This window comes from Ursus arctos, unplaced genomic scaffold (assembly GCF_023065955.2).
Source record: "Ursus arctos isolate Adak ecotype North America unplaced genomic scaffold, UrsArc2.0 scaffold_1, whole genome shotgun sequence".
In the NCBI taxonomy this organism is placed as follows: domain Eukaryota; kingdom Metazoa; phylum Chordata; class Mammalia; order Carnivora; family Ursidae; genus Ursus; species Ursus arctos.
Genome location: NW_026622763.1, coordinates 76,738,818 through 76,762,342, shown reverse-complemented (window position 1 = coordinate 76,762,342; position 23,525 = coordinate 76,738,818). Strand labels below are relative to the sequence as shown.

The window sequence follows — 23,525 nt, the reverse complement described above, 5'->3', positions numbered from 1 at the left end:
TTCTGTTTTATGAAAATGGCTTTTACAAAAAGTGCCTACTTGACTGACTCAGCAAGAAAAAATGGTTGATGTACACATTTCACGTCTAACATGAAAACTTACAGAAATGGCACTACCCGCATCATTTATGTAGCAGCCTACAAGGAAAAAAGTATTCTTCTGATCAGAGCTGTAACAATCATTAATTTGCCTAAAAGCCAATATCCACATCATTGTTAGGATTTCCTAAGTTAGGAAAGGGCAATTGACTTTAGTTTTAGAGACCCATATCTGGGAAAACCACAAGATGAGAATGCTATTCCAGGAAGTCTTATTTTTCTTTCTTCCCTAGGTCTTGAGACTTCCAGTCAGTCTTGCTGCTCCTGTATCTATCTACTGCATCATTCTCTAATGTTCCCTATACCCATACCATCCCTCTACCCCTCCCAACTTTTCTTAACTATAAAACAAACCAAGAGCACACCTCAAAATATTTTTATTTTTTTTACTTAAAGTGATTATATTTAAAAAAAAAACCCAAGAAAAAATTAAACCCAACTTCCGCACCCCCCCCAAAAACTCAACCAAAGAAAATTAAGTCATTTTTAATGGTATGTGAACGTGGATTTGATTTATGTTGTGTTTTTTTGAGGAAAAGCTTTCCCAAACTTGATTTACAGAGATGGAGGATAAGCAACTGGTGAAATTTTAAGAATTGCCTGTACGTACACACACACACACACACACACACACACACACCTGGAAGAAATCTGGTATTGGCTGTATCAATACATACCCAACCTGAAACATTGGGCTTGGGCGGGGGCAGGGGGGCGTCTCTAGCACCCTACAAAGGCGGTGCACGAGCTGTGTCTTTCCACAATGTCAGCTTTATCCATTCATAAAGCAGGGTTTACACAATTTTAACAGGTGTAGGATTCCAGACTGAAAGACATTTCACTACCTGTTTAACTTGGCTTCACATATACCACACAAGAAACAATACAAAGCTACACAATAAACAAGATACAAGGGTAAGAAGTTAAAGAACCAAGCGCCGAGTCAGTCAGTGTGTGACTCGCTGAGAGGAAAACTCAGTCTGGTAGAGGTCAGCTCTGGGTGCTTACTGCTTATTATGTTGAAGCGGTGGAAGGGTCTATTTTGTTGAGGTCAGTCGGGAGGTTGCCTTTGAAATGCAGTCAGGCGTGGAAGAGTCAGCGTGGAGAATCTGACCGTTTGCTACAGAAGTCCTCCCTTTTGAAAGGAGTTGAATCAGTCTGTAGCCCTTCCAGACCTCTTCCGGTTCTAGTGATTAGCAGTTCCTGGTTCTTCCAGGCAGTCTTGGCCTTGCCGGTCATCAGTTCTTTGTACCAACAACATGTTTGGATTTTAGCGGTATCTCTTCTCCTCACGGCCCTAGGGAGCCTTCCCGATTCATTACGTCACAGCGCAGAAAGCGCGATTCCATCCTGCTGTCTACGGGGCTAACCCGGCCCCTCCCCAACCCTGAGGCCTCGGAGGGCGGGGCTTGGTCCCGCTAAGGCGGGCGGAGACCTAGCCCCTAGAGCTGCGGCCAAAGGGACACCGGGAAGCCCCCCGCCTCGCAGGTCCCGGAGGCAGGGGCGCGGGGAGCCACGCTCAGGCCGCCGGCGGTTGCGCTGAGGGAGCCCGGAGGGGAGAGCGCCATGAGGGCGGACTCGGGGCTTCGGCTGGAGGCCCACCCGGTGAGCGGTGAAGGGCGCTGCGGCCACGGGAGGTGGCGGAGGCGGAGGGTGCGGCCCTAAAGCCTCAGCTGCCTCTGGGGCGGGGCCAGTGCCCAGGGCTGGGGGTCGCAGAGGGAGAGCCCTGCTCGTGATGTCTGCGCGTCCGCCCCTTTGGTGCTCACAGGATTGGACCGGAGCGGACCATGGAAGCTCGTCCCGAGGCCGGGACCCTAAACCCCGAAGCCAGGCGAGGACCCGGGCATGAAGTTTCAGGGGGCCTGAGTGTTCATGTTGCTATGACGACGCCTCTCTTGTTGCCTTCCCCGCCCCTGGGTGTTCCGGGACTGCCAGCTAGGTCTTTCTTGCGGGCTCCTCCCGGAAGGCGTTTAGCCACCCAGGAAAGAGATCGCAGTTTCCGAGTGGAGACTTTTAATCATGGTCTTTTCCCACCTCCCTCGAACAAATCACTGCAACCACTTGGGAAACCATGGGTAGAACCTTGATTGCTGCCCCAGGCCGTCTGGAGTCTCTCTTCCCAGGCATGTCAGCCCCCACTCCGACGTCCCCTTTTCCGCAAGGCTAGACCGCAGAGGCGCGACCAGCTCCCCGCGCTGGCCTTCGCCCACTTCTTGCAGAGCAGGGGCCGAGCGCCATCGCGGCCAGGGCCGCGCAGTCCGATGACGCACAGCGCCTGCGCGTGGCCGGCCCGGGCAGGAGCCAGCAGGGAGTGGGCTGTGAGCTCTGGGCGCCTGGCAGCGGGCGGCTGCTTGAAAGTCCGGCTTTAGACGGAATGGGGAAGAAGCAGGTGGTAAGCGAGCCTTAGTTACGTTTGAGTTATTAAGATTTTGTGTTCAGTTGAGCCGTCGGACTTTTGAAGGGCTTAAAGATTGGCCTTGTGGATGGGTGACACGTCATTTTTGCGGGACTTTTGAAATGTGGAAGTCCGTGAACTGAATCTTTGGGAAGAACGCGATCCGTAGCATCCTTGAGATAGTTCTTAGGATTAGTGTTCCTTTCCAGTTGCAGTTTTAATGACCAGACAGTGTTAAGACATCCTGCTTTGTCCTAATCTCGTAGCATTTGTATTAATACACTGAACAAATGGATTGCTAAATGGGACGGTCGTATAACAAACTAAAAGAGTGTCTAAAATGTAACCCTTTTGAGTCAATGCCCTCTGCAAGCAGCATGAGACACTTGGGACATTAAACTGATTTCTGTTAGTATTTTATTTTGAAAGATTCCAGAATGCTACTCAACTGTAATCTCTCTGAACTGAAACACAACTTTTCTTTTCATGTAAGGTATCATTTATAAGGTGTGTGTGTGTTTTTTTTTAATTCTCTCTGCCCTAAAACGCATTACTCATGCTGTGTTCACAGTGATTTTTAAAATAAGATTGTTACTGTGTGGTTTAAAGCCTCCATTGTCTTCTCATTGAATTGAAACAAAATCTGGACAAGTTCCTGTTGTCTTCAAGAGCCTAATTAATCTGGCGCCTACTCTTGGTAACTGTGCTACAGCCTTACTGGCCTTTTATCTGAAACCTTTAATCTCTCCTGAAAGGCTTTGTATTTGCTCCCCTTCGTCTCCTTTCTTCTCCTTATTCAGGTCTCAGCTCAAATATCTCTGAGAGACTTTCCCTAACTAAAGAAGCGCACTATATCCTCTCTCATTTGTGTGTGTGTGTGTGTGTGTGTGTGTGTGTGTGTGTGTGTGTGTGTTTATGATCTTCTAATACTTAACCAGTATAATGGAAGTACCATAAAAGCAGGGATTTCTCTGTTTGGTTCATTAATGTATCTGTAGTCTTTAGAACAGAGCCTAACCTCTGGATAGAAAGGAGTGTGGGAAGGAAGGAATTTTATATGAAACTTAGAAATGGTAGAACAAATTTAGAACTGCCCATCTGATTCTCATTAGTACTTCCTAGGTTTCATTTGATGAACAGGGTTATCCAAAGATTTGAAGTACATGAAGTAAAGATGTTCTGAGCATTTTACTTACAAGCAATTTTCTTCTCCCCATAGCGTCCTCCACGAGCCCTTCCACCTGTGCCAAGGTAAAAATAAGTTACAGTAATTTTATCATTGAGTTTTAAAAAATGCAAAGTAAATAAAGTGAAAAAATTGACTAGTATCAGTGCAAAATTATAATAATTCAGAGAAGACTTCTTGAAAATTTTAGGAAAAGGCTTCCTAAAAGTTTAAAGGTAAAAAATCCTTGAATCATTAGGATAACAGTTATAATTAAATGTTCTGTTTCAAAGCCTGAAAGTCAACGTGGTAAGATAATGGATCCATTCTGAATGTTTTAATGTCTTGTTTATCAGATTTTTGATCCCCTCTTGTTTGCTGGAATAGTTTCCTCAGAGTTTAAGCTGATTTTAATCAGTGATAAAATAAGAATTCTTAATCTGCTTAATCCACTTTATTAATAGACAGTAGGAAATATGTGTATGTAAGTTCAGAAAATATTGGGGTTATTTCGTTAGCAGTTTTATTAGCTTTTTACTTAAAAAGAATAAGCTAGTTTATAAACTAGCTGGCTGTGTGAAAGCTTATTTTATTTTAAATTTATAATGACTTAAGTCAGTTTTCAGTCTGACAGTATAATAGATTTCTAATTAATAGTTTCCTTTTTTTGTCTTTGTCCTAATTAAATTTGGTCGGTGTCATGTAAAGTGCTAATCAAGGTGAGTTAGTTCACTCTTCATGTAAAACTTTTAAAAATTTGGAGTTCTAAAGTTAATTTGATTCCTTAATGTTTTTCTTAAAGTTGAATCTGAATGGTATAATTTATAATATTGCAGCATCCTTTTATCAAAATAATCTCTTATGACTCCTATTTTTTAAATGAGGGTTGATATATAACATTAGTTGTATGATTGGTATTTGGTTCATTCCTGAATGGAGTTACCCAGAATATAACCATTGGCTAGTTTATAGTTCTGGAATAGGGACTACATTTTCTTTTCTCTCATTTAATCAGGATAGACTGGGTTATGCTATACTAACCTCAAGGTCTCTGACTTGATATCATACAAGGTTATTTCCGGTTAATGCAAAGTACACTGTGGCAGCAATCCAGGGCAATTGTCTTTCACCACTCTTCACTAACGATGCAGTGATTCAGGCTGCTTCTATTCTGTGCTTCTGCCATCTTAACATGCTTCAGCAAAGGAAAAGAAAGCTGAAGGTTACTCACTGGCTCTTTCAATGTTTTGGCAGATTGGTTCTGCTCAAAGTGTATGGCCCAAACCAGTCACAGGCCACATCTAAGTGCAAGGGGGCTGGGAAATGTAGGGGATCAGATGACTATTTTGTGAGCCCACTTTTCTGATATTAGAAATGTCACAGTTTTTAATATTACTGACTAACAGTGAGCTACTGACACCACGCTATAGGCTTTCTTCGACTTTGACTTTCTTTGACTTTGTCAATTTCTTCCTTTTTTTTTTTTTGAATGGACTCCACGTCCAACATAGGGCTTGAACTCTGGACCCTGAGATCAAGAGTCGAATGCTGTACTGACTAGGCCAGCCAGCACCCCCCTCCCCGGCCCTTAATTTATCAATCTCTTCTCTTCTTCCCCTAATGTGTAGAAGTTGGCTGGACCTAGGGAAGAGAGGGAAAGGTCTTCCCTACTAAAAGTTCCTTTTCGCTGTTCTCTGCATGGAATTTTAGGCAGGCTTTTCTGTTGTTTTCTCTGTTTTATAGGTGATATTCCACTTAGTCGTCCTAAGAAAAAGAAGCCCAAAACAAAAAGCACACTAGGTAAGAAGCTCATCTTTTTTGTGTGGGATCACAAGTGTTTCCAGGACCTCAGGGATGACAAACATCACAGAATAGGGAGAGGCAAGGCCCCAGCAGTCCCAAGTCACTGCTGTGTTGAGGATAGACTCAAGGTCAGTTTAAAGTAATGGGATTCCTGGTGGTAGTGAGGAATAACACAGTGGGCAGCCTGAAGAGTGTCTAGAAGCATTCATGGGATAAAGGATTGTTCCACTTAAACTCTTACTTCCACAACATTCATGGACTCTTTGAGGTCTTTTATCCCTAGATGACATAAATTGTCTTAAGCTATGATTGATTCCAGACCTTTGAATGGGATACTGGACACAAGGTCCTTGGATCCCTCATTTCAGTCAGAGAATCTCTTCATCAGAACTAGAGTCTGAAGGCAGGACCATGTCATCCATGTAATTGAGGTTCTGTAATGAGCAGGTTCTGTGAACTTCTTTTCGTCTTTGTTATCCACTAATAATCCTGGATGTTCTGTCAGTAATGTAAACTCAGCGTGTTCAGAATTCATCATTCTCTTCAACAATAAATCAATTTTTACCTCTCACAAATTTCTGTTAATGGAATTGCCCACTCTCCTGGTCACTCAGGCTTGAAACCTGAGTCAGCTCTAACAGGTCCTTTCACTCTACTTGCTGCCTCTTCCAGTCTTAAGATGTGAAAATATCTGGATCTGTATGTAGTGATATGGTAAAAAGGAACTTTGAGTATTGATTTGATATACCAAGTACTGAATATATTATTTATAAGTGATGTAAGTGTGGGTTAAGATCAATTCTTATAGTTAGAGGCAAAGAGGTAACAAAGGACAATTAATCATCCTTTAGGAACCATTTCCAGTTCCCTTTTTTTTTTTTTCTATCTTTTTAAGACTCAGTGATCTCTGCTCAGGTTGTCCTGGTTTCTCCCACTCTGCTTTTCTGTAGGTAATGCTTCTTTGGAAGGCCTTGTTCAGGCTGCTGTTCACAGGCCACCTGAGGGCAGTGAGCCACCAACTACTGAATCCACAGAGCATCCAGAAGAAGCTCCTGTTCAAAGGAGACAGAAGAAGACGAGGCTACCTCTTGGTATGTGAAGGAACCAAGGTTAGGTTGTGACAGTAGCTGTGATTTTGGGGATATGATTAAAAACTTCTCTGTTCCCCTTTTTCCCCGCCCACATCCCTTCGTTTTTTTTTTGTTCTTTTTGTTTTTTTAATTTTTACTGTTAGAGTAACTCCAATAGTTTAAGTCAAGAACACTTTAGAGGGTCTCTTTTGGTCATATGTCCATATATTATGAGGGAAGGGATACAAATTCAGGATTAAAACAAAGTTCAGATCTTGGTGTGTATAAGAATTTAGTATATAGGGGCGCCTGGGTGGCACAGCGGTTAAGCGTCTGCCTTCGGCTCAGGGCGTGATCCCGGCGTTACGGGATCGAGCCCCACGTCGGGCTCCTCCACTATGAGCCTGCTTCTTCCTCTCCCACTCCCCCTGCTTGTGTTCCCTCTCTCACTGGCTGTCTCTATCTCTGTCAAATAAATAAATAAAATCTTTAAAAAAAAAGAAAAGAATTTAGTATATGATAAAATGGACATTTCAGGTCAGTGGGGTAAAGATAGATTCAGTATTAACAATAATACAAGGAAAAAAGAGTCATCATTCATTGAGTCTTACATTGTCCCAGGTACTATTCACAAGGTAAACAAAATACTATCAATTGACAATGCTTTTTTCAGCATATAAATTCAAAAGTGTTAGATAAAAAAGTGTTGATGAGAAAGGAGTACATTCATATACCACTGATAGGAGCATAAATTGGTATAGCCTGTCGGAACTTTTAGGAATAGAAGTAACTCCAGTAGCTACCGTAATTAAAGGATGTTAACTGCAACATTATTTATAAGAGTAGAAACTGGTAATAACCAGTAGCTAACGAAGTGATGCTGGCTAAATAAATCATGTTTTATCTATTTAATAGAAAGCAAGCACCCACTAAAAGGACGGTTAAGGTGAAATAGTGATGTGGAAAACCATCAGTAACGGACTGTTGAGTCATCATCCACACATACAACAGTACACATCAAAGGATCCTATTTTTGTAAAATATGTTGTATTAATTTCCCAGGGCTGCCGTAACAAATTATCGTAAATAGAGTAACTTAAAACAATAGAAATTTGTTGTCTGACAGTTCTGGAGGATAGAAATCTGAACTCAAGGTGTCCGCAGGGCCACGCTCCCTCCGAAGGCTCTAGGGAAGAATCCATCCTTGCCTCTTCTAGCTTCTGGTGCTTGTTGGCAATCCTTGCTGTTCTTTGGCTTGTGGCAGTATAACTCCATTTTGTACCTCCATCTTCATATCTTTCCATGTGCTTCTGTGTCCATATTTTGCTCTCTTTTTCTTTTAAAGATTTATTTATTTGAGAGAAAGAGTGCACATGCACGTGTAGGGAGGAGAGGCAGAGGGAGAAGGAGGGAGAGTCTTAAGCAGACTTTGTGCTGATCATGGAGCCTGATGTGGGCCTCAGTCTCGTGACCCTGAAATCACAACCCGAACGGAAAGCAAGAGTCAGATGCTTAACCAACTGCGCCACCCAGGCGCCCTCATATTTTTCTCTTCTTATAAGGATACGAGTTACTGGATTTCAGGCCCATCCTAATGCAGCATGATCTCACCCTAAGTTGGTTATAGCTGCAAAGACCCTATTTCCAGATACAGTCTTATTCACAGGAACTGGGGGTTAGGACCTGAACTTATCTTTCTGACACAATTCCACCCAGAATACATGTATATGCATGCATATATATGGTAAAAACAATGGAAGGATATAGCAAAGTGTTGACAATGTTAGGTTTTTTGGAAGGAGGAATTAGGGATGATTTTTATTGTCTTTCTTTCTTATTTTACTGATTTTTCATATATTGAGCATTATGACTTTTATAGTAATTAGAAGAAAGACAGTGGGTTTCATTACAGTAAAATAAAGGGAAGGAATAAAGATTGGGAGATTAGCTCTTTCCTACTAACATTGGCCCCTGGTGAATAATTTGTTACAAAATAATTTCCCTGACCAATGATTTATTCTCGTAGAAAACAGTGAGTCCTGACTGGATGAATGAATTACAGGAAGATAGGGCAGAAACTGGAAAGTCCATAGAGTGGAACAGAGTTTTTAGAGGCGAGTTGAAGTACGATGCTGCAGTGCCCGGGAAGAAGAGAGGAAAAAGAGAGAAATGATGCCCAGATAGTTTTATGATTTATTTCTATGATTTCTTTCATTACCGGCAGTAAATATAGTTGAATTAAAACTACCATCTTAGTTAATTCAGTTAGGGTACAAATGTGAAAATCAAGATGGATACTGGTACCTAGCTTTACAATTTATGAAAAAATGTATTTAGAGAAATGAGTTGACCATTTTTAGGAAAGTCAGGACCCAGCTAAGTTCTGGGCCGAAGAGCACCTGTCACTGCCATTCCAGAATGCACCCACCTGTGCAGGTATTATAGCTTTATAGATTTCTCGGTTTTTAATTTTGTTTTATTTTTGTTTTGTTTTGTTCTGGGTGACTAGGGTAGGTTCTACTGCTATCGTATTTCCAGTTGGAGCTGTAAGTATTTTATTAAAATAGGATTCTGGGGGCTTTGAGGACATTCTAGGCCATTGCCAGTATTTTCAGATTGGAGGAAGTAGCTAGCAGATGAGAAGGCTGCCTTGACTTACTTAAACTTAATACCTTTTGCTCAGGAAGGAGTTACCATAGCAGGCCTGAAAATGCTCTCATTAGAAAGGTCTGCTTGCAAGGTTGCCTCTTCACTGGCCTCTGGAACTTGGCTGGTAAATAGTTCCTACCCTGATATGAAACGTTCCCTAAATTATAAGGGTGGTTTACTGTTTATTTGTGTACACAATATGATTTATGCTGAACCCCTGCGTTGCTTCTGGGAATCTGGAATTTTGGTATGTGCTAGGCAGGGGGTGCCTTTGTGATCAGGTGCCAGTAAAAGCCGTGGGTGCCAAGTCTGTAATGAGCTTCCCTGGTAGAGAGAGTGTCACACGTGTCAACTTGTTGCTGGAGGAATTAGCGCGTCCTGTGTGACTCCGCTGATAGAGGACTCTTGGAAGCTTATACCTGGTTTCCTCTGGACTTTGCTCCATGAGCTTTTTCCTTTTGCTGATTTTGCTTTATGTCATTTTCCTCTAATCAATTGTAATTGAATGTAAGACTTGTGCGTGTAATGACTTCTGAGTCCCATGAGTCCTTTGGGTGAATCACTGAACTGCGGGTAATCTGGGGCCTCTCCCAACACTCTGGCTATTGGATTAGTTCATTTTTTCCATATTTTTTGGCACTGCAATTTCAAATTTTTTGGTGTTTAGAGGTATAAAATTATAAAAATTAAAAATTAGTAAAATGAAAAATTTTTGGCCTAATTAAAATTTTTAAAGTTATCTTATCTTATAAGTTTTACACATTACTTTTCTTTTTACGTGATAGTAATTTGAACATTTCATCTGCTTTATTTTCAGAAGTGGAGACTTCCTTAACCCGAAAGAAGACGTCTAGTTCATCTTTATTACGAAACGAGAATGGTATTGATGTGGGGCCAGCCGAGGAGGCAGTTACTCAGAAACCTCGAAGGAAGACAAAGTAAGAATTTATTTGTCCTTCTAAATATTCTTCAGGGATAGTGTGCTACGTACTGAGCTCTCCAAGGTACCTTTTGATTAAGTCTTATTAAACACTCTGCGATAAGTAAGATTACAAAAATATCCGTTAAACCAACTAATTATAAATTTGAAAAGAGTAGGGGCGCCTGGGTGGCACAGCGGTTGAGCATCTGCCTTCGGCTCAGGGCGTGATCCCGGCGTTATGGGATCGAGTCCCGTATCAGGCTCCTCCGGTATGAGCCTGCTTCTTCCTCTCCCACTCCCCCTGCTTGTGTTCCCTCTCTCGCTGGCTGTCTCTATCTCTGTCGAATAAATAAATAAAATCTTTAAAAGAAAAAAAAAAAAATTTGAAAAGAGTAAACAACCGAAGAAGTAAAATACTGTACTTAAAGATCCTAGGAGCTATCTCTTAAAAAGAAGAACATCAATAGAAAATGTTATATAAGTAGCAAAAATAAATACTAAAGATACTGAAACTTGAAGGTAATATTAATAAAGTAGGCTATTGTGATATATTTTCTCATGTTAATAGAATTCGTGTTACGATTATTTCAGCAATAAATTGTGTATTTTAGTGTAGGAAATTAAGTCTTGGATAAAATAGAATGGCATACTTTAAAGAAGTACACTGGAAGTTATAGAACACTATTGTTTGTATTTAGAAATAACCCTACAAATAGTGATCAATATTTATATAGAATCCTATCATTTTAAGTTTGGGTGGAACCTTACAAATCTGGTTCAGTTACTTCATTTTCCAGATGAGAAAACTGAGGCCCACAGAAATGTATGTGACTGGCTGCACATAACAGTTAAGAACACATCCATTTAAGTAAAAACCAAATTTCTCGACTCCCATGTCCAAGGCTCTTTTGTAGGTACCTCCTTGTGTGGGTCTGTAAAAATTCAACAATAATCCGTTTTTCTTCCATTCTTCCTGATTGCAGGAAAACCCAGCCAGCAGAATTACAGTATGCCAATGAACTAGGTGTAGAAGATGAAGACATCATAACTGATGAGCAGAGCGGCCCAGAGCAACAGTCCATATTCACCGCACCCACTGGCATTAGCCAGCCTGTAGGCAAAGTGTTTGTGGAAAAAAGCCGTAAGTCGTTCTTGTTTTGGAACATGAGCTTTTTGGGATTTCCACGAGGATATCCTTTGATTGAGGAATTACATTTCTGGAGATCTGAATTAGGGAAATAAAGATACGGACAAAAATTTATACACAAAGCTAATCATCATATTATTCTTGAGAGTGAAAAACTGGAAACAATGTAAATATAAAATAGAAGGGGTGTGATTTCAGTCAATTATGGAATATCTATATAATAAAATCTGCACCATTAAAAATAATGTTTAGGGAGAATTTTTCATTTCATGGAAAAATTTCATGAAAAACAAACACACACATATCTCAACTATAGAAAAATGTGTAGGACAAAAGACTAGAAGGAAATATGCCAAAATATTAATGCTGGTTACTTCTGGGTTATGGGATTATGGGTAATTTAGAAAATCTCCCCTCCCAACCCCCTCTTAACCCATTCCTTTATTCTTGTACTTTACCAGTTTTCTGCAGTTGGTGGTGGTGGGGCAGGTAATGATATAAATTTTATAATTAAAAATGAATGAGAGAAGATACATGATGGTATTACCATATTAAATAAGAAATAAATAAGAAATTATAGCTCCGGATTCTTTTGGAAGGTAGTTCTGACATTGTGTAGTGTGCATGGATTATAAGACTGCATTTGCAGTGTTTAAGAAAAACATACAGAAAGCATGATCATGACCACATGTATCCCAGGGATATGCTATGCGCATGCTGCCTAAAGAACTCGAACCATAAACATTAGTTCTAAAAATTTACAATTTAGATTTCATGGGCACCATTTTAGAATTTCTATTCTGTCAGATGTCATCTAAGGGATCTTCAAGTTCTTGGTCAATGAGGAACTTCTGCTCCTGGGACGCTGACTTTGCCAGGGTCTCACAGTTGGTTAGTGCGGAACTGGGACTTGAGTGGAGGTTTCATGGCTTCTAGTCAAGCGCTTTGACTAGAATACTGTGTTGTTATTTAATTTACTTCTGTTTTTAAGCAATATCACTCAATCCTCATTTTTAAGCAATATTTATTTTCTATAGTCTGTTAATCAAGCATTGTCACTTAGTCCTCATTTTTACTCGTTTTCCTCAGCACAGAAACTTCCCTACTAGAGTTACCATAAAAGACAACTGGTTGTCTGCCCAGAAGTTGTCTTTTCTTAGGGAAAATTGGGTGTTGCACCTCTGTCTTTCATCCTCCAAAATACTTGACAGCCAGATTTGGCAAAGGTAATTGAAATGGAACCTTTCCTGCTTCCTTCCTGCGGTCCATTTGTAGGTCGGTAGATCTGCACGAAGGAGCTTCGTGAACGGTACAAGGAGAAAGCTCTGTGCACGCGGTGTTCCGGTGCTGACACCTGAACTGATAACTTGTCACAGGAATCTTCCCAAGTTTGTGAAACAACCTCTTTCTTCTCTCTCATCACAAAATGCCATGCTACACACACTGGCATCTTTTCCTAAGAAGTTCAAAGTGTTTTCAAACATCAACTTAGCTTTGTAGTGTTGGCACTGAAACTTTAATAAACTTCTAAAGTCTCAAAATTAGAATTTTGTAGATTATATCATGTTAAAGGTTTCTAGACTTTGTTCTGAGTGGGAAGTTCCTTATTGTATTTCATAAAATATAATTGATTTTTATTTTATTTATTTATTTTTTTTTTTTAAGATTTTTTTTTATTTGACAGAGAGACAGCCAGCGAGAGAGGGAACACAAGCAGGGGGAGTGGGAGAGGAAGAAGCAGGCTCATAGCAGAAGAGCCTGATGTGGGGCTCGATCCCATAACGCCGGGATCACGCCCTGAGCTGAAGGCAGATGCTTAACCGCTGTGCCACCCAGGCGCCCCTATAATTGATTTTTAAAACTGTTACTTTAACATCTGTTTTGGAGTGAGAGGAAAGAATATGGACTTTGTTTATTTTCCCTAAAGATAAAAAGATAGTGTATTTCAGGAACCAGAAAAAAGGAGCCTTCTCAAATAGGGACTGGATCGGGGAGCGTTTTTAGATAGAAGAACAGCAAAATCTCAGTCCCAGGGTTCTAATGGTGTGAAATAAGATAAAAAGATGGCCAGGGTTCTCTGTTGCTAGTTGTTAATAATTGTGTAATTGTGTACTTAGGGCGATTCCAGGCTGCTGATCGTTCAGAGTTGATAAAGACCACAGAAAATATCGAGGTGTCGATGGACATGAAGCTTTCCTGGACGACCAGAGATGTTGCCCTCTCAGTGCACCGGGCTTTCAGGTGGCTGCTGGTGTTGGACTTTTCTTAAAACAAATGTTCTGTCATTTTTTTAAAAAAGTGTTGATTGCTCAATATTGTTAACAAAATTGACAACTTAAAATAGTCAATAGGTGCATTTTTAAAAAACATTTAATTGTAATTAAATCATTTGCCTATAAAAAGAAAAGGTTTGTTTTCACATTTTGAAATGTTGAGTTTTATTCTTATATGTGAAGAGATTTAAAAAATATTTTAGCTTTTTACTTTAATAATACATGTGTGATAATTAAACCCTTTTCCGTTCAGGATGATTGGTCTCTTTTCTCATGGCTTCTTGGCTGGCTGTGCTGTGTGGAATATTGTTTTCATATACGTTCTAGCAGGAGATCAGCTTTCAGACCTCTCAAACCTTCTGCAACAGTACAAGACCTTAGCATATCCATTCCAGAGTCTTCTCTACTTGCTTTTAGCTCTAAGTACAATTTCAACTTTTGACAGGTAAGACTATTGTGACTGTACATCCCTCTAACTTTTCTTCAGGTGGAAATATTGAGCAAAATATGCCCCTGACTATGACAGTTTTCAAAATAGAATTATAATATATTAATATTATTTTGAGGTTTTTTTAAAGCTGGTTTGTTTCTGTTTGTTCGGGGTTGAGGGGACGGGAATACTCTCAATGAAAGCATCTTCAGAAACTAAACCCATTCCAGCATCAACTCTAAGTCTAAAATTTCATCCAAATATAATCAATGAAAACAGTCCCAAATATCGTCTTCTAGATCACCTGAATCAGGAATAGGTGAGACTCTGGATATTTTATGTTTCCTAGGGTTGCTGTAATAAAAACACAGTTGAACCTTGAACATTGCAGGGGTTAGGTGTGCCAATCTCCTGCAAGTCAAAAATTCATATATGACTTTTGACTCCCTCAGAACTTAACTAATAGCCACCCTGCTGTTGACCAGTAGCCTTACCGATAACACCAGTAGTCGATTACCACATATTTTGTATATTATATGTATTATGTACTGTATTCTTCTAAAAAGGTAAGCCAGGGGGCACCTGGGTGGCTCAGTTGGTTAGGCGGCTGGCTCTTGATTTCAGCTCAGGCCACGATTTCAGGATCCTGGGATCGAGCTCCACGTTGGGCTTGGGGACTCTCTTTCTCTCTCTGCCCCTCCCTGCTCTGTGGTGTGTGCACATGCACATGTGTGCTGTCTCTCTCAAATAAATATTTAAAAAATAAAAAAGTAAGCTAGAAAAACAAAAATTAAGAAAATCATAAGGAAGAGAAAATATATTTAGAGTTCTGCACTGTATTTATTGAAAAAATCTGCATATAAGTGGACCTACGCAGTTCAAGCCTGCGTGGTTCAAGGGTCAGCTGTACTCCAAACTGGGTGACTTAAAGCAACAGGAATTTATTCTCTCTCGGTCTAGAGGCTAGAAGTCTGAAATTAAGGTGTCGACCAGGTTGGTTCCTTTCTGGAGGGCTGGTGGGAGAGTCTCTTCCACGCCTTTCCTTAGCTTCCAGTGGTTGCCGGCAGTCCTTGGAGTTCCTTGGCCTGCAGGAGCATCACTCCAACCTCTGTCTTCGTTGTCATATGGTGGTCTTCCCCGTGTGTCTCTTCTCGTTTTCTAAGGACACCAGTTGTATTGAATTGGGGCCCCTTCAAATGACCTCATCTTAACTCGATACAGCTGCAGAGAGCCCATTTCCAAATTAGGTCACATTCACAGGTACCAGGGGTTAGAAGTTCAAAATGTCTTTGAGAACACAATTCAACCCATTAAGAAAAACAGCAACTTACAGCCTGATTATATGAGTAATAGAAAGAGGTAGAATCTGAAGAAATTTTGCAGATCAAGTTTAATTTGTTTCTTTAGAGTGTCTTACTCCAAAGGAATGTTGACTATTAATCTAGTTAAATGTTTTATGTGGCTTTTGTAAATAAGATATTCTTTCATGTGTATTTAGTATAAACCATAGCTACTTAAAGCTTAAAAATAGACAAATGTATGTGATAGCATTAGAATAGAGGAGGAAAAAACTGTAGTCAAGAGAGTACAGTTTTGTGAGAAGTTTATCAATGCACTGTAACAAGAGGCTTTTGTATTTTCTAGGATCGACTTTGCTAAAACATCAGTAGCAATCCGAAATTTTCTTTCTCTGGATCCAACAGCTTTAGCATCTTTCTGTGAGTAAATACTTTCATTTAATAATTATGTAGTACTTGAATTACACTGTAATTTTGAACCAGGAAAAGTTTAATTTTACTTTTAGAAAGATTTTATATTATCATTACTTTTAAACATTACTTACAGATGTTCAGTGGAATTTGCAATTAAAAAATGATAGGCATAATTTTGATAGAATTATTTTTTCAGTGGAGGTTGATCTAGATAACTGTTAAAAGTTGAATTTGTTCTATATTTCTTAATGTTTTGGTTTTGTATTTTCTACTTGATATCAGACAGATTCAGCTGGCATGGCATTTCAGTAACAAATACTATTTTGTATCTTTTTGACAATTTGGGGTACATTTTGTTCTAAGTTATGAGCATATTAATAAAACTAGTTTTAAGACATTGAGTAAGTCATTCAATTTCTTAAAAGATCTAGGTTCTTATTATTTCTAATGGTGAAATAATGAGCACCTCAAAATACCCTTTTGTACCTATATTCTTTAAAAATAAAATAAGGCTAGCTAGCCTATTGAAATTGATCAAATGGATTTCTTTTATGTCATCATCCCCCAAAGTATAGATTATTTTTGACCTTATGGTAATTTATAAATTCAAAATAAACTGGTTGTTAAAAATACATTATTAGTAATTTCATTTGTCTTTTTCTCAGTGTACTTTACTGCCCTTATATTATCTCTGAGTCAGCAAATGACAAGTGACAGAATCCATCTTTACACACCTTCTTCTGTTAATGGTAGCCTCTGGTAAGATTCACAATAGCATTAGCAATTGTTGATGGTAATAACAGCAACAATGGGAGTAATGGTACTATTCTTATCCTTCACTCTTTTACGTTTTCTCATTTATAAATAATAATGAAGGCCCTGTTTTTGTTTCCAAAATTATGGCAAGAAAATACCCATTACATTGCTTAGTGGATAACTATTGTTATTTATACCTGCATTTTTAATGAAATGTATCCTTTTTATAAATCTACTTTAGATCTATTAAGTTATGGTTTTAAGATCAGTCATACACCATGAACTGGAGAAGCCCTGTACCCTCATTCCCAGTCAGGAGGTCTAATACCCCAGAGTAGTTAGTGATGGGAATGGGTAGCTGGGATGGAGTCAGAAAACCAAGCAATGCTAGAAGGAGAGCAATCTAGGGAGAGCCAACCTCCATAGATCACTGGTCAGTCAGGAAGCTCACAGGCGAGTTGAGAGTCCGATTCACAAAACTCAGAGGGGCAGTCTTTCTTTGAGAGAGTGGCTAGGGGCATGAGTAGTTGGAAGGGAAACTTAGAAAAATTGTTTGGTAATACTAAATTTTCACTTATGTCAATGTACAAAGCAGTTTTGTTTAGAGTTCAGTAACCTTTGAAGCTTTGTTCCCATGATATGTGTGTGTGTGTGTGTCTGTTTAGTTATTTTATAGGGAAATTATATAGGATATATTTATTTCATGCCTTACTTGTTATTTCTCTAGGCGAGGACTGCTATTTTTTTAAAGTTCATTAAATAGATACATTTGGCTACATGAACCCAAATGAAGATATTTCTAATGAGCGTTTCTGTACCTTTAGGGCAGCAGGTGTTGAGGAACAGGTTCTCCAGCCATGGATTGTGGTGAATCTGGTGGTGGCCCTTCTGGTTGGACTGTCTTGGCTTTTTTTGTCTTATAGGCCAGGCATGGATCTTAGTGAAGGTATTAAAGAAAAAATAGTGGGATGCCCGGGTGGCTCAGTTGGTTGAACATATCTGACTTGATTTTAGCTTGGGTCGTGATCTTGGTGGTCGGGTGATCTTGGGGTTGTGGGGTGGGCCAGTGCTCAGTAGGGAGTCTGCCACTTTCCCTCTGCACTTACCCCCCCCCTTCGTGTGCACACTTGCATGTGCTCTCTCTCAAATCTTTAAAAAAAAAAAAAAAGAATAAAGAAAAAAATAGTATAAGAATATCATGAAATCTGTTGATTTTGAATATGTTCTTTTAATGGATATAGCTTATGATATTCTGATAACAAAGATGTATTTAAAATAACATAAGAGGAGTGACAATAAAGTAGTGAAACAATGCCAAGAGAGGCAGAGAGAGTGTCTAGGAGAGCCAGAGCCTCAAAGTCCTTATAGGAAGTCTCCCGTCACCCATGTCCTTATTTATATTTAAGAGGTATTTCTTTCCTTGGAATCATTCAAGTATTTTATAGAGTCTTTGCTCTTCATTTCTCCTAGTTTCCTTCTGATCAAAGTATCTGCGTAGCCTTTGTCAGACACATACTCATTCTTACCTCCTCCTCTACCTGGCACAAGTTCTTCACCCTTCATTGTCCAATGAAGTATTTAGTAATCCTAGCTTTAGCGTGCCCAGTGTAAAGTGAGATTTACTAGCCTCGAGTCCCTAGACTGCTTTTGGAACACCTGGAGCAGAGGAATCGCAGTAGCGAGCTGAGAGTCCAAGCACAGTGCTCCGGAACTGCTTAGTATTCGGAGTGTAAGTTTCTTTCCGTGGCAGATGTTCCACAGTTTCACCCTTGGATTTCTTTGATGTTTTCTGGACTTTGGTTATGATTTTATTCCTGATTGGTTAAATATCCCGAGCCTTTCACTACAATTTGGTCAACTAATTATAATTTCAGAAGTCTTAGAATTGAGAATCATCCCAATATTTCCATTTGTAAAAACTAAGACAAAAGATGTAATCTGGTGCATTTTTATTCATGAATGTACCTTTTTGCATCATAATTCTCATGTTCCTTCACTGAATATTCTGTTGCTTTATTCCCTTTGGTATACTTAAAGTGTTTTTAAAAGTCAGGCTTTACGTATTTTTCTGTTTTTTGTTTTCACTCAGCATAGTTTTTAGTCATTCAAGGAATTTTTCATATAATAATTATATCAAAGGACTTCATTTTATTAAATCCTAAGGTATTCTTTTTCTATATTTCTTAGTATTTTGATAAATTACACATCTATGCTAAGTGATAGTTTAAATGTAGAAATGTCAACTAGTAACATTCTACACTGTGGTTGGGATTGAAGCTGGATCCAGCTGGCTTGTGCGGTATTGAGCCTAAATCGCAAAGTGTGTGTTACTTACTAAATATTTCCAGAATCCTGCTCTCTTTTAGGGCCATGTGAGTCATGTAACATTTTATTTCCATGTGGATAAAAAGAGTAAATATAAAATGAGGATGATAACACTTAGCTTATTGGGTTGTTTTGGTGATTAAGTGGGATAACACATTTAAGATATCCTGGCATGCGCCTCGTGTTAGTTCCACATGCTTGCTCGTCATCTGTCCCTCCAGTGTAGTGACCATGGTCCCTATAGAATTAGACCTTTCAGCTGTTTAATGATCCTGGGTTGTCTAAGTGACTTAAATGTTCTGGTAAGAGTTATTATATTGTCTTCATTATATATGTTTTATGTGTCAGTGGTTTACAGTACATTTAAAACTTGAACATTTTAAAATGCAAAACTTGTACATTTGTCATTCACTCGCCCTTTAAATCAGATTTCATTATCGAGGATTGTTATTTGTACTTGAGGGCTTTCTATTATATATATTAAATATGTTAAATATATATATTAGATATGTACCTTTTCTGTTTGAAAAGAGTGGCTATTTCGAGAGACTATTTAAAACTAAGCTGTGAAACTTTTTTTGAGGTACTGGGAAACCATTTTGAGTATGATCTGTTCATTTTCTCTCCCAGAGTTGATGTTCTCCTCTGATGTGGAAGAATATCCTGAAAAAGATAAAGGACTCAGAGCCTCTTCATAATGCCAGCTCACCTTCAGTATAGTAATGGCCCAGTATTTAGAATTTTTCCTATTCTTGTTTTTAAATGTATTTTTATAAGATATGTACAGGTGTATTTGGAATTGATTTTTTGATTATATAGTACTGAAAATTTTCTCGAGATTATGGAAGATGTTAAAACTTGTATCTGCATTTCATAACCAAACATTAATCTCTCTAGCATTATCATCTTAATGACAAAGGAGGTCATGAGCTAGAAACCAGCAGGTGAAAGTGCTATTGCATTTATAATCATTATCTTAGAAAGCTCTACTACAGAAACAGCCACTAATTTAGTGTTACCAAATATGTATCAGGTTTAAACATAGAATTTAGGGAATAGGAAAGAAGGGGGCAAAATACCTTTATTTATTTTTAATATCTCCTTACTGAATAAATTAAAATATGAAATTTGTCTTTTTTCAAACTGGCTTGGTGGTTGTGGTTATGTATCATGTAATAAGTATAATGTAATTCAGCTTGAAAGATGCTTTACTTCATGACTAATAAAAAGAAAATGTACCTTTTCCGTTTGAAAAGTTTCATATTGGGACTACACCAAATAAAAAGCTTTTGCACAGCAAAGGAAACCATGAACAAAACAAAAGGCAACCTACTGAATGGGAGAAGATATTTGCAAATATTTGATAAATTTGATGAGGGGTTAATATCCAAAATATATAAAGAACTTATACAACTCAACACTAAAAAAATTAATCCAATTTAAAAATGGGCAGAGGACCTGAACAGACATTTTGCCAGAGAAGGCATGTACATGGCCAACAGACACGTGAAAGGCTGCTCAGCATCACTCATCATCAGGGAAATGCAAATCAAAACCATAATGAGAAATCACCTTATATCCTATCAGAATGGATTACAAGTGTTGGAGAGGATGTGGAGAAAAAGGAACCCTTGTGTAGTTTGGTGGGAATGCAAATTGGTGCAGCCACTATGGAAAACAGTATGGAAATTCCTCAAAAAATTAAAAATAGAACCACCATATTATCCAGTAATTCCACTATGGGGTAGTTGCCCAAAGAAAACAGAAACACTAATTCGAAAAGATACATGCACCCCTATGTATATTACAGCATTGCTTACAATAGCCAAGATACGGAAACAGCCCAAGTGTCCATTCATGGATGAATGGATAAAGAAGATGTGCTATATACATACAGTGGAATAATACTCAGCCATTAAAAAAAGAATGAAATCTTGACATTTGCAACAACATGGATGAACCTAGAGGGTATAATGCTACGTGAAATAAATCAGTCAGAGAAAGACAATTTCACTCATGTGAAATTTAAGAAACAAAGACAAAAACAACAAAAAACCTGACTCATAAATACAGAGAACAAAATGCTGGTTTCCAGAGAGGGAGATGGGTGGGAGGATGGATGAAATAAAGGGCATTAAGAGGTACAGACTTCCAGTTACAAAATAAGTAAGTCACAGGGATGAAAGGTACAGCATAGGGAATATAGTCAATAAGTTCGTAAAAATGTTTGGTGAAGAAGAAGGGGGCCACAAATCAAGGGACATGGGTGATCTCTGGAAGCTGAGAATAGTCCTTGGCTGACAGCAAGAAAATGGATGTGGGCTCAGTCCTACATCTTTAAGGAGCTGAATTTTGCCAACATCCCAAATGAGCAAAGAAACAGATATTCCCCTAGAACCTCCACAAAGGAATTCAGCCCTGCTGACACCTTGATTTTAGTGTGACCCATGTCAGACTTCGGATGGACAGAATGCTAAGATAGCAAATGTGTGTTGTTTAACCTGCTACATTTGTCAGAATTTGTTAGGGCAGCAGTAGAAAGTTAATACAACGTTGAAGGGAGTTTTTCTCCTGACATCCTACAGAATAAAGGAGCTCTGGAGCTGCTGTGAGATGTAACCAAAAACGCTGGCTCTGTTAGTAACAGTGTACCTGGCGTGGGCGTAGTTGACTTTACGTTCGTCAGATCTGGGAAGGACGACCTGGACTTCAAATCTGCCGATCATCCCAGCAAGGACATATTCCATAAGCAGCTGGTGGACCTGTACGAATGTATCAAGAAAACCTTTGGCCCTGACTGGGAAACTTTGAGGAAGTTCACTGCCAATTATATGTCTCCGTAACTGGCTCAAAGTCATCTTTTTTTCTCACCTTTCTCTCTGCATCAGGTGTGGGTGCAGTGGCTTAGTGGAGTTTCTGAGAGGTCAGTAGGCAAGATCCCCAGTAAGGTTTTTGTTGTTTTGGGGGGATGCAAAATATTCAGTAATTAATACCTACCTCTCCCTACTCCCTGTAAACAGAACAAAACATAGACTCCTAGGCCCATCCCCAGAGATTCTGATTCAGTAGGTCTGAGGGGGTGCCTGGAAAACCACTTTTTAGAAGACGTCCCAGGTGATTGTGATATAGCTAGTAGACTAACCAGGACTTGGGCCATCTATACACTGTCTGTAATCATTATGAAATGTAAAGCTTGGATTATGACACATGATTTGATTTCAATCAAATTGCTGGGTTGTGAGAGGACAAAAAAATGAGAAAATGAATAGGCATAGATAGGCATAAGGAGTAACAGAATCTAGGAGAGTATTGTAGGTAAGGTTGGGTGTGGGCATGTCCTTTATAGGATGAGTGGGATTTCTACTGGTGGAGATAGGGGCAAGGAAAAGACCATATACAGGAGTGAGCTCTGAGGGCTTTTCATTTGGAAACTACCAAATGTAAAAATGTTGAAAGACTAGTATTATAGCAACTGTAATGTAGATCAACCTAGATTTAATAGTTGTTAAATTATTATTGTTAAATTGTAAAATATTGTTAAATTGTAAAATAAATTGTTAAAAATTGTTAAAATTTTGCCACATTTGCTCATTTGTTTTTCCTTACACCCCCTTTTGTTCTTGCTAAATCTTTTTTTTTTTTAAGAGAGGGAGAGAGATGGGGGGGGGGAGCAGAGGGAAAGAGAGAGAGAAAGAATCTCAAGCAGGCTCCTTCTCCCAGTGTGGAGCGAGACACGGGGCTCAACCCCACAACCCCAAGATCATGACCTGACACTCAACTGACCGAGCCACGCAGGCTCCCTGTTCTTGGTAAATCTTTTGAAAGTAAGTTGGTAACACCATGTCACTGCACTGGAATATGTAAACATGCATCCTCCAAAAACAAGAATGTATGTTTACATAGCACAGTATCATTAAAGGGTCTATCCTCAAATTTCCCCGGTGGTTTCTCAAGATGTAGTAAAGGTTTGCACATTCCATTTGGTGGTTTTATCTCTTAATTTTAAATGGCCTTCTCACCTTTTTTTTTCTCTCCCCTATGACATTTTTAACTGAAAAATTTCCTGAGATAAATGTAGATTCATGCATACTTGAGAAATAATGCAGAGAAATCCTTTGTACACCTTGCCAGTGTCTCTGAATAACATTTTACAAAGCTGTAGTATAATATCATATCCGGAAGATTGACATTGATAAAACCCACTGATCTTATTCAAATTTCCCTAGTTTTACTTGTACCGGTGTGTGTGTGTGTGTGTGTGTGTGTGTGTTAATTTCTATACAGTTTTACCAGCTATGTAGGTTTGTGTATCTACCACCACAGTCAAGATACTGAACAGTTTGCCAAACCACAGGAATCTCTTGCTGCTGCCCTTTTACGTCTCCCTCCCACATCTCCATCTCTGCACCTCTAACTCCAACCCCTGGCTGTCTAAGCGGTCTTCTATTTCCACAATTTTGTCATTTCAAGAATGTAATCTTTTGGGATTAGCTTGTTTCTTCCCAGGAGATTCATCCAAGTTGTGTGTTCATCCCTTTTCATTGCTTAGTTGTACTCCAAGGTAGGTACACCCTGCAGTTTGTTTCACCATTTCCGTGTTGGAGAACATCTGAGTTAATTCCATTTGTTTGGCTGTTTTGAATAAAACTGCCATGAACATTTGTGCACAGGTTTTTGTGTGGATGTATGTTTTTATTTCTCTGGGATACTCCCCCAGAGTGCAATTGCTAGGTTGTGTGGTAGTTACATGTTTAGTTTTTTAAGAAATTGCCAAACTGTT

General features: G+C 39.2%; 1 protein-coding gene across 3 annotated transcripts; it reads left to right on the top strand.

Annotated features, from left to right (window-relative positions):
- Window positions 1-47: 47 nt before the first annotated feature.
- Window positions 48-22,318, top strand: TMEM237 (transmembrane protein 237). Of its 3 annotated transcripts, none has more exons than XM_026492176.4 (13): window positions 48-1,703; window positions 3,713-3,744; window positions 4,367-4,377; window positions 5,402-5,458; window positions 6,412-6,552; window positions 9,998-10,118; window positions 11,086-11,243; window positions 13,367-13,490; window positions 13,776-13,967; window positions 15,597-15,670; window positions 16,330-16,423; window positions 17,245-17,366; window positions 19,376-22,318. In XM_026492176.4, the coding sequence occupies exons 1-13, from the start codon at window positions 1,665-1,667 to the stop codon at window positions 19,441-19,443; spliced, it is 1,233 nt and encodes a 410-aa protein (XP_026347961.1). In that variant the 5' UTR covers window positions 48-1,664; the 3' UTR covers window positions 19,444-22,318. The 3 variants fall into 3 exon arrangements, 2 of the variants coding, with proteins under 2 accessions (XP_026347961.1, XP_026347962.1); XM_026492177.4 differs by having other exon boundaries at window positions 48-2,490; XR_003314106.4 differs by lacking the exon at window positions 16,330-16,423.
- The last annotated feature ends 1,207 nt before the right edge of the window (window positions 22,319-23,525 follow it).

Excerpts from the sequence above, each read along its gene's own strand:
- TMEM237 (XM_026492176.4), top strand. The coding sequence starts at position 1,665 with ATGAGGGCGGACTCGGGGCTTCGGCTGGAGGCCCACCCG. Across the intron at positions 5,459-6,411 it reads CAAAACAAAAAGCACACTAG|GTAATGCTTCTTTGGAAGGC; the intron begins GTAAGAAGCTCA and ends GCTTTTCTGTAG. Across the intron at positions 17,367-19,375 it reads AGGCATGGATCTTAGTGAAG|AGTTGATGTTCTCCTCTGAT; the intron begins GTATTAAAGAAA and ends TTTCTCTCCCAG.